Genomic DNA, 17,696 nt, shown 5'->3' with positions numbered 1-17,696 from the left:
TTCTCATAATTGGCATGTCTGCCCTGGATAACCTTTAGGTTACCCTGGGGTACAGGATGTATAGAAAAAGCAAGGGAATTTCTTACTTCTTTTCCCCTAAAACTAGTTTTCAAACCGTGAGTGGTTCTTTAACGTTCTCCACTAAGGCCGATAAGCTTTTTGTTGGCTCAGGTAAGAGGTCATTTTTTAAAGAAGGCTGCTGCTCTTGTCTTCTGTGCTGCGTCCCTACTCCCCTTTAAGAGGTGATCGTGTTAAAGCCTTTTAGATAGTGTGTGCGCGCAGGTCAGAGAAAGTTTTTGTGAGTCAGTGTCCTCCTCCCTCCATGGGTTCCAGGGATCAAGCTCAGGCCACCATGCTTGCAAGGCAAGCCCTTTTTTTTTTAACCCAGTGAGACATCTCAATGGCTAGAGGTCACTTGAGCAGCTAGTTATGAATCATCTTTTCCTTTAATGAGCACAGTGCTTTCCTGAACGTTGACTTTCCCCGGCTGGGCTGAGCTGGAGTGCTTTTGCCTTGTGGTTTTGGAACCTCTGGGTGCCTGTGTGCTCTTGTTTGATGCACGCCGTCTGGAAGCATTCCTCACTGAAACCAACCTTGGTCTCGAAATTTCCACAGGAGCCTCCCATGCTAGGGACGCGCAGGCCCCACACACCCTGTCACTGGAAGCTGTGATTAGCGGCTATGTGTGTGTGTCCACCTGCTTTGTGGTCGTGCACCTCGGATATCTTGGTCTGACACGTTCCCCAGACCCACTGTACTCCCATTGTCTCTGATCTTTCTCCACTTAAGCTTCATTTCCTGTTCCCTCCTTTCTAAAGTCTGCCCTGTTCCCTCCTTTCTAAAGTCTGCCGCCCACTCCCTTCTCCCACAGGTTCATTGTTTTCTGTGTTTGGGTTTCACTACAGCATGATTTTCTCTGACAGCTTCTTTGTTTTCCTTTTTATGACAAAGATCAGGGACTGTGAAGTTGGACAGGAAGAATCTCAAGTCCCAAGGGAACATGAAAGAGGCCCCAGGCCCTGTGGGGACAATGTCCCATCAAGCCCTGTGTAGTAAGTTACTCTGCAAAGCAGAGTGGTTTGCCCAAGTGCCAAGTGATGCATGCAGGCTGATGACCAAATGTGCCATTGAGAAATAGCTGCCAGGTGTCCAAACCTGGGCCTCATACCCCACGTAGCTCTGAATAACTATGCCTGAGCCCCAACACAAAATTGTAAACTTAGTTAAAACTTTTTTTTTTCTGTGAATGTAATTTTTTTTTCTTTATAAATGGGGTGGGAAGTCTGGGAGACGGGATTGTGTGGTTCTAACCAAATTTTGTAGATGGCAGTGTGGACCTGGACTCTTAACACTTCCATGAGAATTCAGTTGACAGTTTTGGTGGTGACAAAGGGCGGGAAGCTTGTTTGGGTAGGGCACAGAATGGAATCTCAGATGAAGGTAGAACTTTCTTTGAGTCAGCCTTTTCTGTGTCGTTCAGGTTAGCTCCAAACTCTTATCTTCCTGCCTCCACCTCCAAGTTCTGGGGTTATAGGCTTGTATCAGTATGTGGAGAAAGTTCAGTACATTTTCATTGCCCCTTCCCCAGGTCCCAGGAAGCTTAATTCTGTTCAGTTAGAAGTTTGACAAGCATTTTTGCAGTTGCCTCATTGTTTCTTCCTAGGTGAGGGTTAGGATTAGACCTCTAATCCTCAGGCTCATGGGAGGAGGGTAAGCATTGGCTAACACCCACCCATCAAGAGCCCATAGACTTAAGGGGATTGTTAGGAGGCACAACCCAGCTGGGACAGACACACAGACGATTCTTCAATGGAGACCTGCCTCTAGTGGCTACCTCTTTTCCTGTATTTACCAAGCCTTCTGTTGTTTTCTCTGACACTCTCATGGTCCACGATTCACAACCAGTCAGGAGAATTGTGCAGCAGACGACAACTGCATGCCTGCATTTGGAGTCTCAGGCAAATGTGGAAGGAGTTACCCCTGGGCTCCTGGTGAAGGGTCCAGGCTAGCGTGCTCTGGCCCAGGCTGTCCTGGCCTAGGTTTCTGTGTGAACAGCACAGCCACCCTGACTCTCAGGGTTCTGTCTTAGTGAGCACTATCCAGCCACTGTGATCACGGTGTCAGGCACTCTTGTGTGAATCCTCTGTGCCTCCTGATTTGGTGACACGTGTGAAAAGGAGCCTGAGACCCTGGCGTCTGATGACCTTGTGACCTTCACTGTAACTCTTCCATTGAGTAGAATGCCTTTCTGTATAATTAATAGATCCTTCTGTGACTTCTTTGGAAGGCTCTGTGTGTGTGTGTGTGTGTGTGTGTGTACTCGCACATGTATGTGTAATACAGATTGTGATATTTGGTGTGATGTTTGTGACTGAGGCATCTCCTGTAAATGTCCTGATTGGGGCCCAGTTGGTGAGATTGACCTGTTAGCTTTCTGTTTCTGTTCTTCCTCTTCTCTCTCTCCGTGCTAGGTCTGGGTTAGGCTCCTCACTTCGTAAGGATAGAAAATGGCCGTGAAAAGCAGACATGTCGGCTGTCTGCGTGTCTGTGTTGCTGGGAAGGAGAAGGTGTTCAAAGTTAAGTGTTTGAAAGGTTTCCAAGCCCGGCTTTCTGTCTTTGAGGAGGAGGAAATGGTTTGGGCCTCTGTGTTTACTTTTGGTGGCTTGGATTTGCAGTGAGTGTTTGGTTTTCTTTCCTGGGGGAAGGGTCTGTAAAGATTTGCAGGGAGGAAGTGGGTTAAGGAGGGTGAGTGGCCTCTGAGTCAGGAAACTCAACAGGTTGGATGCTGATTTCAGATTCTTCCATGCTGGCCAGAAAGTGGCTTTCCCTTAGCTCCAGTAGACGAATCCCAGATCCTCCCACCTCACTGGTGTAGGGTTTTAATTTTTGTTGTAGAGAATGGATGGCGATTAGTATTGTTTTATAATCATCATCATTATGCGTCTAGTGAAGTCTAGTGCTATAAGGCTGGTAGAGAACACCCGGGCTGATATCTTTTAGCCAGCCATTTATGACATGCTCAAGCTTTGACCCCAGGTTGCCCGAGGGAAGGTGCTACAGGAGGCACACCTCAGTGTCTAGGGGATGGAGGCAGGCCGTACAGCCTCCCTGGGGACCTTGCAAGCCTTGAACCTTTTAACACACTCAGTAGAAGGTCTGCTGTGTGCTGTGATGCAGAGCCTGGGCTGAGAAAGGTTGCAAGGGTCTCTTTTTTGACCTGGGTTGTGTAGATACTTTAGCTGATAGTGGCACAAGGAGAAGGAGGAGGAGGAGGGAGAGGAGGGGGAGGAGGGAGAGGAGGAGGCAGCAGGCGGCCTGAGAGTGCCTCTTGTGAATGGGCCATCCTTTCACTTCCTGGTAGGCTGGGTGGAACATTGAGGTCTTAGGAAACAGGGACTAGGGAGGGGAGGCCAAGAGCTGGCATGTCTGCATTTAAGCAGGTGACCAGCCCTTTTCCTTTTTGGCTACTTCCCCGCCTCCCTCCCACTCTTCCCCACCCCTTATCCATTTTCTGACAGTATTTTTTTTTTTTTGGAGGGGGGGGGCAGTCTGACAGTTGTGTTTTAAAGCTGATTCTAACTTGTGTGGAGCATGCACCTGGACCAATCACAGTGCGTGGATGTCTGTGAGCCTGTGGGTTGTTTTTTTTTTTTCCGAGACAGGGTTTCTCTGTGTAGCCCTGGCTGCCCTGGAACTCACTCTGTAGACCAGGCTGGCCTCGAACTCAGAAATCTGCCTGCCTCTGTCTCCCGAGTGCTGGGATTAAAGGTGTACACCACCACGCCCGGCTATGAACCTGTGTTGAGCATCTACACGGACCAATCATAGTGCGTGCATGTCCTTGAGCCTGTGATTTTTGAGTTCAAGCAGGTTAGAATGCTCACTTGCTGTGGTCGTGATGATCGCAGTTTCGTCCCCCTTGGGAGGGGGCAAGTGACATATGGGTATGAAGCTTGTACTGAGCAATGTTGATGTGGTTTTATAGCTCTAATGGATGCTATTTGTTTTTTGTTCTAGGAGGGCACCCGAGTAGTTCAGCCCTTATTTTTAGGGAAAATTATTGAATATTTTGAGAAGTATGACCCCGACGACTCGGTGGCTTTGCACACAGCTTATGGCTACGCAGCAGTGCTGTCCATGTGTACGCTCATCTTGGCCATACTACATCATTTGTACTTCTACCACGTGCAGTGCGCCGGGATGAGGCTGCGGGTCGCCATGTGCCACATGATTTACCGGAAGGTAAGTGACCTGGCTTGTCAGACATGTCCTTCATCTGAAGTTTCCCATAAGTTAGAGTCATGTAATGAACTGGGTGTTATGGCCCATGCCCGCACTTGCAGGAACCAGAAGAGGGACGATCACAAGTTCAAGGCCCTCTCATACCACCTGACAAAACCTGGTCATAAAAACAAACTGTTTGGACCACACACGAGATGCTTGCTGTTTGGTTTGGGCTTTAGAATATATTGTTGTTATTATTTATTCTGCAAACTCTCCTGCTTTAACATGGAAGTCTCTTTTCGCTGTCAGACTGTGGTTGCTTATGGTGCATAGGCAGTCTGTTGGATTTAGGGTGAAATCTAGGTTAAAAAAAATAAATGCAGAATTGATTTTTTTTTCACAGCTAAATCTTATAGCTTCTCCTTTGACAAGTCTTGTGCTGTTCACTAAAGTCTTCACGGCATCAATGTTGTACCAAACATTAAACTTTGGGGGAGCAGGGTCTTTAGAATTCAACCTAGGAGAACACATTGTCTCTGAGAAAGGAAATTAGGGATTTTTACCTTTCACATGCTTCCGGAGGTGTAGGTGGGCTTGGGTGCCTGTACCTGTGTACCTACCTGTCTCTTTTTCTATGTGTATGTATATATATATATATATATATATATATATATATGTGTGTGTGTGTGTGTGTATATATATGTGTGTGTGTGTGTATATATATATGTGTGTGTGTGTGTATATATATATGTGTGTGTGTGTGTGTGTATATATATATATATGTGTGTGTGTGTGTGTGTGTGTAGGTGTGAAATGTTTAATTATGTTCAACCTAATGTTTTCAAGGAAATATATCAGTACAGGGCATATTATAGTTGTATGGCTTGGTATAACACATGTATTTTAAACTTAGAAAAGTAGTTTTGGGGGATGAAGAAATGGTTCAGTGGTTAAGAGCATTGGCTGCTTGTCCAGAGGTCCCAGGTTCAATTCTCAGCACCCGCATGGCAACTCACAACTGCCTGTAACTTCTGTTCCAGGGGGACTCACCCTCACACAGACACACATACAGGCAAAACACCAATGTACATTAATTTTTTTTTAAAGTATTTTTGGAGAGAACTTTAGTTCCCAGGTACCTTGTCCTGCTTCTTAAAGTGTGTGTATCTTTCTCCTACTGAAGTCGTAACGATAGGTCTGGTGTGATGCACCTTTGTGCTGGGGCTGCCACACTATTCCTGGTTCATGCTGATTGGAACAGTTACGAAGGATGTCGATAGGAAGCCTCCACCGTCAGATGGATGGATGTGGGTCATTGTAAGTGTCAGGGTCCGACGACTCTGTCAAGGCTGTTGTATGGCAACCCTACCTGTTTTTTACTTTTTAAACACATGTGCGCACATGCGCGTGCACACACACACACACACACACACACACAGAGGCTCCCAAGAGCGTGCATGCACATGGTTCTTGTTGTCTGAAGACCCCATATCCCTGCAAGAGCATGAAGTGTTCAAAATGGCTGAGCCGCTTTGCTAATTTGATTTAGTTGTGGTGGCATTCGGATGACATCCGGTGATTGAAGTCACTCATCGTTTACCTGTCTCTGGTGTATCTGGAAAGCCATGGATTTTCTCAGCAAATACGAAGTATCCCTGGCACCTCTTCTTTTGAGCAGTCTTATTAATCTTGGCGTTGTGTGGCTCATGGAGGCCCAGCACCTTAGGCTCTGATAAGGACAGTGTTCTCGGGATCTGTGACATGGATCTGGTAATGGTGTCTTAGGCCTTCACTGCCACCACCATCCTGTCTGAGGCTTACTCTCGTACCGTGCAGGAGAATATTGAAGTTTCTCCATAAATTGTCAAGGTTTTAATCTTCCTAGATGCTGACTAGTCCCCCTTGTACTTAGGAAGTTTCATTCCCATTGTGCTGCACACCATAATTACACAGTCAGGTGCGAGGTGTCCGTTCAGGCAATCAGGGCTCCTGTGCAGGGGAATTCACTTGTTATTCTTCTTAGTGTCTCTGTCAACACTTCGGAACTGGCCTTGGGGAAATCTGATCTAGCTTGGCAGATTTGTTCACCTGCCTGTAAGTAAACGCCTCTCAGAGGTATTCATTGGTCAGTATGGTTATCCCAGGAAAATCTCTTTATGAAGTCCAGAGTTGCTGTGGTCCGAGATTTAGCCTGAAACCCTAGAAACTTGGGAAAGATGAATTTCCTCTTGCCAGCCTTGTGCAAGAAGTACGCTGAGGTGAAGCTTAAGATGTTTCTCTCAGGAGGACTGCTTCCGGGAGGCTGAGGCGAGCCTGGGTGTGTGTATCTGCAAGGCCCTTCTGCACGTGCTCGGAGCTCACCTGAGGCTTCAGTGCCCAATCCATGATCCGAGGAGAAATCGGTTTGGGTGGTATACACGGAGTGATTGTTTCTATCATCATGGTAGTATGTGTTGCTGAATGGCCTCGTGGGATGGATCGTATATAAAAACTGCTTGTTGATCTGGAGAGATGGCTGGGTGGATAACAAGAATGTGCTTCACGTACAAGTATAAGGACCAGACCGTTCCCCAGGTCCTATACAAAAGCCAGGGGCATAGCAGCTTGATCTATCTGTAATCCTAGCACTTAAGTGGTGGACACAGGGCAAGTTACCTGGTTACACTCATTGAATTGGCAACCTCTAGGTTTATTAGTGTCTTAATTAGGGTTTTACTGCTGTGAACAGACAACATGACCAAGGCAACTCTTACAAGGACAACATTTAATTGGGGCTGGCTCACAAGTTCAGAGGTTTCGTCCATTATCATCAAGGTGGGAACATGGCAGCATCCAGGCAGGCATGGCGCAGAGGAGCTGAGAGTTCTACATCTTCATCTGAAGGCTGCTAGCAGAATACTGGCTTCCAGGCAGCTAAGGTGAGGGTCTTGAAGCCCACACCCACAGTGTCACATACCTACTCCAACAGGGCCATATCTTTTAATAGTACCACTCCCTGGGCTGAGCTTATAGAAACCATTACACTGAGAGACAGTGCCTGAGTACATTAAGTAAAGAAGAATTCATAAAGAACCTGGTGTCTCTGATCTCTATGCGCCTGCACATGCAGATGCAACATGAGTTTAGCTATCCATCCTCACTACGTCAACTAAGCAAACAAATAATGATGCGAAGCAACGGCTCATATTGGGAAGAGGGACAGACAGACAGACAGACAGACACACACACACACACACTCACTCACACACACAGACAGAGAGAGACAGAGAGACAGCATAGAGAGACAGAGAAACAGAGAGAGACAGACAGACAGACAGGACTGGTCATGTATCTACTTTCACAGCTTTAATAAAGTTATGCTGGTGCTGGGGTATCATATTCATTCATTTTGGAAAGTTACCGTGAGAGCCAGCCCCATTCCCGGGAGAATTGCTGTTCCCTCTAGGGGGAGACCGGTGTCCTTTCTTTACTAGTTGACAGAGACGCAGAAGGAAGGGACACTTCAGCAGCTTCAGGTCACATAGGGTTTGTACGTTGACTTCTGTGTGAGAGAAGAACAGACTGGACTGAGATGACAGATCTAGTCAAGGCGAGAATGAGCTGAAGGCGCTGGGACCCTCCATCCCCAGGGCCTCCTGGGCCTGGGTGTCTCCTTTTCTCAGACCTTGGCTCAGACCTTCACAGAATTTAATTTGGCAAAGGGCTTAAGTATACACTGCATATACACATGATGATGGTCTCAACACCAAAGAGAGGGTCTTACTGTTACGCTTTTCATTATAGAATATGCAAGGCACAGAGAGGTTTCTCCCTTCAGATCACTGGCTTAGTCAGCCGGGGGGCCTCCTGACTTTGTGTCCCTGAAGATCCACAGCAGTTCTCTGTTGGGACTGATTTCTGCGGAATGGATTTTGAGGGTGGCTCTCTTGGCTCTGAATGCTGAGCCCAGTTATGAGGTCAGTTGTTGAGTGTGTCTGTGTTAGTCTCTTCTGCTTGCTCGGCAGAGCAGACTACCTGATAGAATCCATTCTGGCTAGAATTGTTAGTCGTCACTAACTTTAGAGTTTCATGAATGGAAAGTTGGTGGGAGGAAACGTGTTCTCCATTCCAGCCTCTGAGGTGAGCTGGCTCTGCACACACCTCAGCTTCTCATTGTAGTCACACCTCTGCCTTCCTAGGATATATTTTCCTGTGCTTGTGTTCAGTTGATTAACAGCTTAAGTCCTGGGCCGCCTCAGGGGATTGGGGAGAGGCAATTGGCGCAAAGTTTGGCAGTCCATGATTCTCAGATCAATGGTGATATCAGATCCATGATTCTCAGATCAATGGTGATATCAGATCCATGATTCTCAGATTAATGGTGATATCAGATCCATGATTCTCAGATCAATGGTGATATCAGACCCATGATTCTCAGATCAGTGGTGATATCAGATTCATGATTCTCAGATCAATGGTGATTTTGCTTTTATTTTAAACTAATTTTAGTTCAGTGTGGACTATATTGCCTTATATTTAGACAGGACAATATGGAATGCCCAGTCTTCAAATACTTTGGTCTTTTCAAAGTGAGGAACATCACGAGGCTTGCTCTGATATTTTGTCTGTGTAAGGAGGACCCTGAGGGTGTTGTCGAAGTGAAACCACGTGGTGTTTATAGCAAGTGATACTTTGGCAGGACTTCCTGTCCTCGTGTTATTATCCTAACATTTGACAGTTAGAATGAACTGGCTGTGCTTTGTACACTGACTGTCGTAATAGTTTAATATTTTTCCTTCTAAATCTTTTATTATTTTATTTCTTTTTTTTTTTTTTTTTTTTTTGGTTTTTCGAGACAGGGTTTCTCTGTATAGCCCTGGCTGTCCTGGAACTCACTCTGTAGACCAGGCTGGCCTCGAACTCAGAAATCCGCCTGCCTCTGCCTCCCAAGTGCTGGGATTAAAGGCGTGCGCCACCACGCCCGGCTTATTTTATTTCTAATATGAGCTTGCATCTGGCCTGAGTGTTTTGTGGGACATTAATCCTATCAATCTTCTGAGAGAATGCTAAGAGGACTGTTTTAATTTCTGTGGTTAGAAACATAAACTAGCAAGATGAGGGAGTCATTTTTCTCAGTAACTGCCTTGGTTTCCCAATCTTTAAAATGGCATAAAATAGACTCGCTTGTCTTAGGATTCACGGAGGAGCCAGAGGATGGGCCGCAGCTCCAGGGCTGCAGCTCCTGGGAAAGGAGGTAGTGTGTCTTTTAAAAGTACATGCAACAGAAGAATGGAGAAGAAATTTAAGAACAGTATCACATCAGATTCTGTTGTTGGAAGACCCTGATCATAAGGTTAAGGCAGGGACTGGTGGTGTGGAGAGTTTGTGGATGGGTAGGGGTGGGGTAGGTAAGGTATGGAGCGGAGGGTATGCATTTACTTGACAGATGGCAGCCATTGACTCTTTAAGAAAGGAACTGAGTGATAAGAATAGAGTTTCATCCACTGGTAGCGTTCTGTTGGTAGCCTGATGGTGTGAGGGAATCTAGGATAATGATCTTGGGAGCGAACGGAATTCATACAGGAGTTGCAGCAGAGTCCCTTACGGGCCTTTGACCTCTCCTCCTCTCTGTAGAATGCATTTGGGGTTTTTATTTTCAAACAGTCGTGTACAGTGATTGATTGTTGTTGATTTATTTTGTGAGAAAAGCTCTGACTTTTTAGCCTGTGTTAGCCTCCAACCCAAGCTGGACTTTCTCGTCCTCTTGACTGCCAAGTGCTAGTTAAGGTTTCAGGCTTGAGACACCGGTCCAGGTGGGTGGGTGTTTTTCCTGATTGTAGGGTTCTCTCATACGCTGCTGGAACTCCAGCTTGCTTCTAGGCTTGGGTCACTAGAAGAAAAAGTCCCGTCAATGGTTTTATGAGTCTGTTAATACCAAAGGTCCCATCAATGGTCTTATGAGACTGTTAGTAGACATCATATCATTTAGACTAACACTTCAGAGTCGGATTGAAGGGTCCTGTCCTGAGCATGCGTCCATATAGAAGAAATTGCGGAGTGATTTTGAGGTATGCCTCCTATAGAATCTGGTTTTTGTCTCTTGGTGACTGATGGTGTGTGTGGCTTCTGGTGTTGACTGTGCCCAATCATTTCGTGCATCTCTGTAGTCTGTGTTCCCAGCCGTGCCAGCTGAGGTTTTAGCAAGCCTTTCTCTGGCTGGTTTTCTTTCAGAGACTGGTCATGATCCTGCTTATGGTTTGGACACTCCGGTAACCTTGGATCTTTCATTTACTTACAGAAGTCAAAATATTTGCCTGTTGGTTCTTTGTTTTGATATTCTAGGTTCTTCAAATTAACTTCTACTTAGAAGGGGTCCTCGTGCTTGCCACCCCTTCCTTCTGAAGAGCACTGGGGCTTTGTACTGATGGGACACCAGCCTTACTGGCTGAGCACCTTAACTTCAGTAGGTACTGTTTTGCACTTCAGTGAGGCAGAGCTTTGGAAGTCCTATGGTGACCCTTCACCAACTGTAGCTGGATAGGACTCCGCTTTCCAGCCCTGTGTATTTGAGGCTCTGGAGAGGCCTGGCCTTAGTTTTTCTGGGAGAGGTTAGTTTGTTCTCGGGGAGGGCTCCTTTATGTCAGCTCTGTCTGCTCGAGGTTTGCTGCTGCTGTTGTGTTGAATGTCTGTCAGGAACAGATTCAAGCGGGTGGTGGTGGTGGGGGGGTTATTTTGGCTTATGAGTTTGGTCACAGTCATCTGTCTCCGTGTTTCCCCAACTGCCTCCCCTCCATTGCCTTTCCTAGTGACCTTGTTCCTTGAGTAGGCCACAGCTACAGCTTGCAGGACATCAGAAACCTGCCACTTTGTGGAGACCAAGTGCTCAACTTGTGATGTGCTCTAAGGCGCATCCTTAGTGTTCTCTGCTGAGGCGGTGCTGCCCTGTGCATTGTGGGATGCCGAGCACCAGAGTCCTTTATCTCGGAGTCTTGCACGCTGCCTGCTTTCTGTTATCTGCAAACACTGGCCTCATAGTGGTCCTGCTCTGTTGCCTTTTATGGTGGAGCAGGAGGAGTGGGCCAGTGTGGTGTGGGTTTGTTAGTCCAGATGTTTATAAACTACAGAGCTGGAAGTTCTGTCTGTACAGTGCAGGACCTGCTGGGCATAGTCCTTACCTTCCCTCGGGGCAGACGGAGTGACCACATGTGTCAGAAGAAGGTCCATAGGTTTTGTCTTGAGTCCCACTGCTGTTGTCATGGAAGGTGACAGGCATAGTAGTTGAGGGTCTTGTGGGGACAGATATGGCCTCCTTAGAAAGGGACACTACAGCTTCAACTCTGCCCTTTTTATTTTTATTTTTTTGCCTGTGTTCATCCTGAAGTCACAGTGAATGATGTTAAAACATGTCTGACAGTAAAATCACTTCACTGACTGAAATGAATTTCCACCCTGTTCCAGCTTTTAAGGCATCTTTCTGGGTTTAACGTTCGTAGCGGGTGGCTCTCTCCTTTCCGGTTCTCAAAGGTAGTTGGCTTGTTTTCAGAACATTCAAAGCACAGAACAAAGTCTTGATCCAATACACGAAGCGTGAAACGGATCGTTTCAAACCCAGCCCGCCCAGATATGCCGCACTCACCACCTTCTGTAGCCACCGCTGCCATTGTTCCTGGAATCCCTTTCATCTGGCAAACCCAAACCTCTGTAGGCATTAGATACCGACTCCCACTCTCCATTCCACCCTGGTCCCTAGCAACCACCATCCTGATTTCTAGCTCTGTGAGCTGGACCACTCTCCAAGCACCTGATTTAACGTGATTTAACGGACTCCTGGAGCGGTTGTCCTTTTACAGCTGGCATATATATATATATATATATATATATATATATATATATATATATATATATCATATATATATATATATATATATATATATATATATATATATATATATATCACTTTGAGTAATGAAGATGGTCATGACTCTCCAGGACCAGTTCCCGTGGAAAAATGGCAGTGCAGCCACATCAGCGGTTGTGATGACGTGTCTGCTGCTCCTTCGAGAAAAAGGAAAGGGTTTCAGAGATTCTTCCCTGTCTGCTCTCAGCTCTGAGAAAACGCCATCTTACCTGTTTTTATGTCCTCGTCTCTTCCCCTGCACTCCCCAGGGACTCATTAGTGGCAGACAGTTATTGTCTCTGTCCCTATCTCCAGGAGGTTACAGATGTTGGTCTATCTACATCTGCTTGATAAACTCATCTTTGAACCCGAAGGAGTGGGGAGATACGGGGTTTGCAAGAGGTAACTTGAAAATGACCTTGTTCCCTGAAGAGGGTCGGTCACCTGTGCTGTGTTTCCTGTAGAGGCCACCTGTGCTGTGTTTCCTGTAGAGGGCCACCTGTGCTGTGATCCCTGTAGAGGGCCACCTGTGTTGTGTTCCCTGTAGAGGGCCACCTGTGCTGTGTTTCCTGTAGAGGGTCGGTCACCTGTGCTGTGTTTCCTGTAGAGGGTCGGTCACCTGTGCTGTGTTTCCTGTAGAGGGTCGGTCACCTGTGCTGTGTTTCCTGTAGAGGCCACCTCTGCTGTGTTTCCTGTAGAGGGCCACCTGTGCTGTGATCCCTGTAGAGGGCCACCTGTGCTGTGTTCCCTGTAGAGGGCCACCTGTGTTGTGTTCCCTGTAGAGGGCCACCTGTGCTGTGTTTCCTGTAGAGGGTCGGTCACCTGTGCTGTGATCCCTGTAGAGGCCACCTCTGCTGTGTTTCCTGTAGAGGGCCACCTGTGCTGTGATCCCTGTAGAGGGCCACCTGTGCTGTGTTCTCTGTGGAGGGCCACCTGTGCTGTGATCCCTGTAGAGGGCCACCTGTGCTGTGTTTCCTGTAGAGGGCCACCTGTGCTGTGATCCCTGTAGAGGGCCACCTGTGTTGTGTTCCCTGTAGAGGGCCACCTGTGGAGGGCCTTTCTCTCCATGGCCTTGTTCTTCTTCTTGGGAAAGGTTAGGGATTAGTGCTTCTGAGAAGTGTGGTACATGGTGCAGTGTGCAGGACTTAGACTGCATGGCCTGAAGTCCATTGTTATTTTTCTCTCTTGGCAGAAGAAATGCTCCCTACTGATTTATTACTTACAGGTGTCCTCAAAGCTTGAAACGTGGCTTTGAGGGACAGGAATGAGTGAGGGAACCATTCATTTTGCAATATTAAAACGTCTGCATTGTTACTTATAGTTTATGATGGGTGACCAGCCACCCACACAAGAGTGATACTTTAGTAAACACACAACGTTAGAGTGAAAAGTAAAATTGCATTCATACACACACACACACACACACACACACACACACCACAGACTCACAAACACATGCAAACACACACAAGATACATGCAGAGAAATGCACACATAGACACGTGCACATACACACACAGACATACATACACAGACATATACTCATGTACTCACACGTGCACATACACAAAGAGACACACAGACACACACACACACACACACATTACTGTGCATGTTTGGGGGCCAGATTACAGTTTCCGGGACTCCCCACTCCCTTCCTGCATTGGGGTTCCAAGGGATCACTCAGCCTGTCTTGGAAACTGCCGCTTTTACCCACAAGCCACCTCGCAGGCCCAGTATTTTCCTTTTGACTGATTCTCAGTAAAACTATATGCCATTATACGCCATGGTAAGTCTGGCACTGTCACATTGCTCTCTCCAGTTGCTCTTTTGGCCTGACAGAAGGCAGATGATGAAAAATTACTGAAAATATAGTCCAAAATGATTGTGCATATAGTTGTTATACAGGAGTCGGTTTTGAGTTCACATGTAAATTTTCATTATTAAACATGCTGTTTTCCAGAAGATATAAGTTATAAACACATTTTGTAGTTTTGTGTTTTAGAGGCAAACCAGAAAGAAAAACATAATAGGATTCTTAGAGGACTGTAGCCGGTTGTCTCCTTGTCCCTCCCTGAGAGTTCTGTTCTCACCAACATTATCTTTTTGGGCTTTCTCACACTGTTGCCTACAACTCAGCTTCACTAGGATTGCTGTGGCCTCTCCTTCTCTTTTCCCCTTCATGGGACTTCTCTTCAAACCTAGGAATTGGTGGCAGAAGGGTGTGAGTGAGAGGTCTTTCTGCTGTCTTGTGGAGCTGTCTTTCCGCTTCGGACAGACTGCCGTGAGCTGTGCACCTCACCCCTTCCCATGGCATTAACCGTGGAGCTGGTTCAGTGGTGCGGGTTTGCTGTCACCCTGTACTGATGGCTCGTACTCGTCAAAACACTTCTTCTTAGCTCATAATTAGGCTTTCTAAAACGTTCCCAAGTACCACGGACACTCGGGGAGCCCTGAGATACTGCGTCTAGCATCTTTTCTGACATCCCATGGTTGCTGAACCTGGTTGTCCATGCTTTGACCTGGGCTCCCAAGGCTTTAGAGAGCCCGACCTCGGGGACCCACGGTGGCTTTGAACAAACCTAGTCTCTGTCCTGGAAGTGGGAGAGGCGAGGGAATGTGGCTGCTCCTGATGAATGGCACTCTCTGGGATCTTCATGTGTGACTGACCCTCAGTATGACCTCCGAACATGGATCCCAGGGCCCTCCCCCGAAGTGGGGGAGTCAGGTGGGGTCACATGCATATCCTCACGGCCAGACAGGTGAGGCTCGTCAGCGTGTGCATGTCTGATGCCTTAGCTGTGGCCTCTGGTAGAAGTGGGGTGAAAGGAAAGCCATCTATCAGGTACCTTATGCAGGTGAATGTTGCGTCATCCTTCAGAGCTGGACAGATCTGCTAGCCATAGACAGTCAGATAAAGCAAAACAGAAAAGAAATCCCTAAGGTGCCAGACTATCGGATTATAGCGAGTGGCAGGTTGTTGGTTTTGTCTGTGGTTTTTCATTTTCCTGAACCAGTTTCCCTCTCCAGAATGAGAGGGCACAAGACTGGCCTGGTGCAGCCGTTATTCTCCCGTTATGCTCATCTTATCGCTGGAGGATATTGGGCAGTCCCTGCAGCCTCCCTTTGAGAAACAGCACAGCCGCTTTTAGTTGTGCAATCATGAAGAGGGCGTGACGGCATTGCTAAGCATCTCCAGCCAGTAACATCGGGAAAATCCATGTGGCCTCTGCTTCAGCGAGCTAATCATACCCTGCATAGCTACCTGTCCCAGTAATGCCCCGCTTACCTGGAAGCCACCTTATCTGACAGACTGGGATGGGGTCACGAACGCTGCACTCTGAAGGTCCCTCAGGGGTCTACATGCTGCTGCTCCTCTGCCTTGACCCAGTGGTCTCAAAAGGATAGGGAGTCATAGGGACTAGTGTGCTGAGCCTGGTGACAGGGGACAAGGGAGAATCGACTGAGGAATCCAAGCGCACAGGCATGAGGCATTCTGGGAGGAGCCTCACAGTGAGGGTCAACAGTAGTAAGAGTGAGTTGGCGAGGAATCTGCAGTGTGATCAGGAGGTGTTCACACCTGTATTGGCAGGACTGTTAGGGGTCTTTAGAAGGTTTCTGTGAAAATGGCAGCCGGATACTTTATTAGTTATGTGTCTTCTGCTTTAGTTCTTCTCCCAGTTAGAGAGAGGAGTTTGTCAGGAAGGGAGGGATGGCCCCTCGGTGACATGGGTGACATGAGGCACATGGCGCTAGCCTCAGGGAGCAGGGAGAGATGTGTGTGGATGCTCCGTCTGGAGTTTCCCCCCCCCCCCCAAGACAGGGTTTCTCTGTGTAGCCCTGGCTGTCCTGGAACTCACTCTGTAGACCAGGCTGGCCTCAAACTCAGAAATCCGCCTGCCTCTGCCTCCCGAGTGCTGGGATTAAAGGTGTGCGTCACCACCGCCCGGAAGGACTCACTCTTTATGTGTCCCTGGCCACAGACGGTAGGACGGTGCCACTTACATGGGAGTTGACCCACCTCAGTTACCCTAACCTAGCAAGCCTATCACAGGCAACCCCAGATGTTTCCCTCAGTAATTCCAGATCCTACCAGTCAAGCCAAGTCCTCCCAGACTTCTAAAGGGAAAGCACACCCCACCAGTCCTCCGCAGCCACTTCCGTGGAAGTGATGGACACTTGTCTCACCACGCTACCCACGTTGATATGTGGCATTTATGTGCATGCATCTGCTTTATGTTTCGTATTTACAGCCCAAAATAATCCAGATAGAAACATAGTTTAACAAGTGAATGGGTGGGGGTGGGGTGGGGTTTGGGGAGACTGTTTGCTTTTTAATTTTTTTTTTAATTTATTTTTGTTTATGTTGTACTTACTTGTCTATAGGGTACCTCATGCATGCAAGTGCCCACAGAGGCCAGAAGAGGGCATCACATCCTTCAGAGCTGGCAGTGTAGGTGGTTATGGGCCAGCCCAGGAACTGAACCTTGGTTCTCTGCAAGAGCAACTAGTCTCCCAATCACGTGTGTGTGTGTGTGTGTGTGTCTGTCTGTCTGTCTGTTTGTGCATATGTATGTATCTGTGTCACCGCTCGCAAATAGTCAGAGGACAGCAGAAGTCAGTTCTCTCTTCTGCCATCTGATCTGGAGACTGAACCCAGATCCTTGGACTTAGTGGGAAGAGTCTATACCCACTGAGTCACCTCCTGGGTGCACCCGCTGCCTCCTACCAGACCTGACCAGGACGTATCTAAGTATCTCTAAGTATCGTCGTTCCTTTCCCTTCCTGTCCCTCTCCCTCCATCCTCTCCCCCCGTGCTGGGATCAAATCAAAGCCGTGCACGTGATCAGCTGATGAAGTCTGGCAGAGCCATGGCCTCAGCCTTCGTTCCTGTTTCTGCGGATGGTTTCTCACCCGTTCTCCGGGATTTTGACTGGAGGCGTGATAGTCTCCTATAGCACGCTCACGTTGTTCTTTCCCTTGTAAACTACAGAAATAAGAGCATGGTTTTGTAATACCAGATATTCGGGAGGCCAGAGCAGGGTGTTGTCACAAGTTCAAGTCCAGTCTGGGCAACTTAGTCTCAAAATGAACTGTACAGTGAGGGCTTAGGAGTGCACGTCAATGATAGAGACGAGATTGCCTAGCCTGTGCGAGGTTCTCGGTCTGAACCCTAGTCTTTCCCACTCTCCCCATGCTCTTACTTACTCTGGAAATATCCAATGGGAACTAATGTTAATTGGTAGATTTTTTTTTTTTAATTTCAGATGTATATTTTCTAGTCTAGAATACTGTTTCATTCTTTTCGATGGTGTCCACTTCTCTCCTAAAATCATCCATCTATCCATTTGTCGTGACCGTGTTTTTCTTTGGCTACGTATCCATGATTCCAGCAGTTGTTTTATATTCCTTTGCTCATCCCATGAGCTGGATATCTATCTAGGCATCTTTCTATTGACACTCACCCTCTGTGACTATGGGTCGCTGTTTTTAAAATTTTTTATTTTTCTCCTTTGCCCGTTGTAATAATCTCTCTACCATGTTGCGTTGGGGGTGTTATACTGCAGGGAGTGTGGGTTACAGAGTGTTGGTTTCT

General features: G+C 47.3%; 1 protein-coding gene across 1 annotated transcript in view; it reads left to right on the top strand.

Moving 5' to 3' along the window:
- Positions 1–17,696, top strand: part of Abcc4 (ATP binding cassette subfamily C member 4 (PEL blood group)) — a 212,779-nt gene that overhangs the window by 45,279 nt on the left and 149,804 nt on the right. Inside the window, exon 4 of the mRNA XM_021181507.3 lies at positions 4,018–4,242. Coding sequence (XP_021037166.1) covers positions 4,018–4,242 — 225 coding nt within the window. The remainder of the gene's footprint in view (positions 1–4,017; positions 4,243–17,696) is intronic.

Source organism: Mus caroli, unplaced genomic scaffold (genome assembly GCF_978045245.1).
Source record: "Mus caroli unplaced genomic scaffold, Mus_caroli_1 scaffold_12, whole genome shotgun sequence".
Taxonomy (NCBI): Eukaryota; Metazoa; Chordata; class Mammalia; order Rodentia; family Muridae; genus Mus; species Mus caroli.
This window is presented reverse-complemented; position numbering and strand designations above follow the sequence as displayed.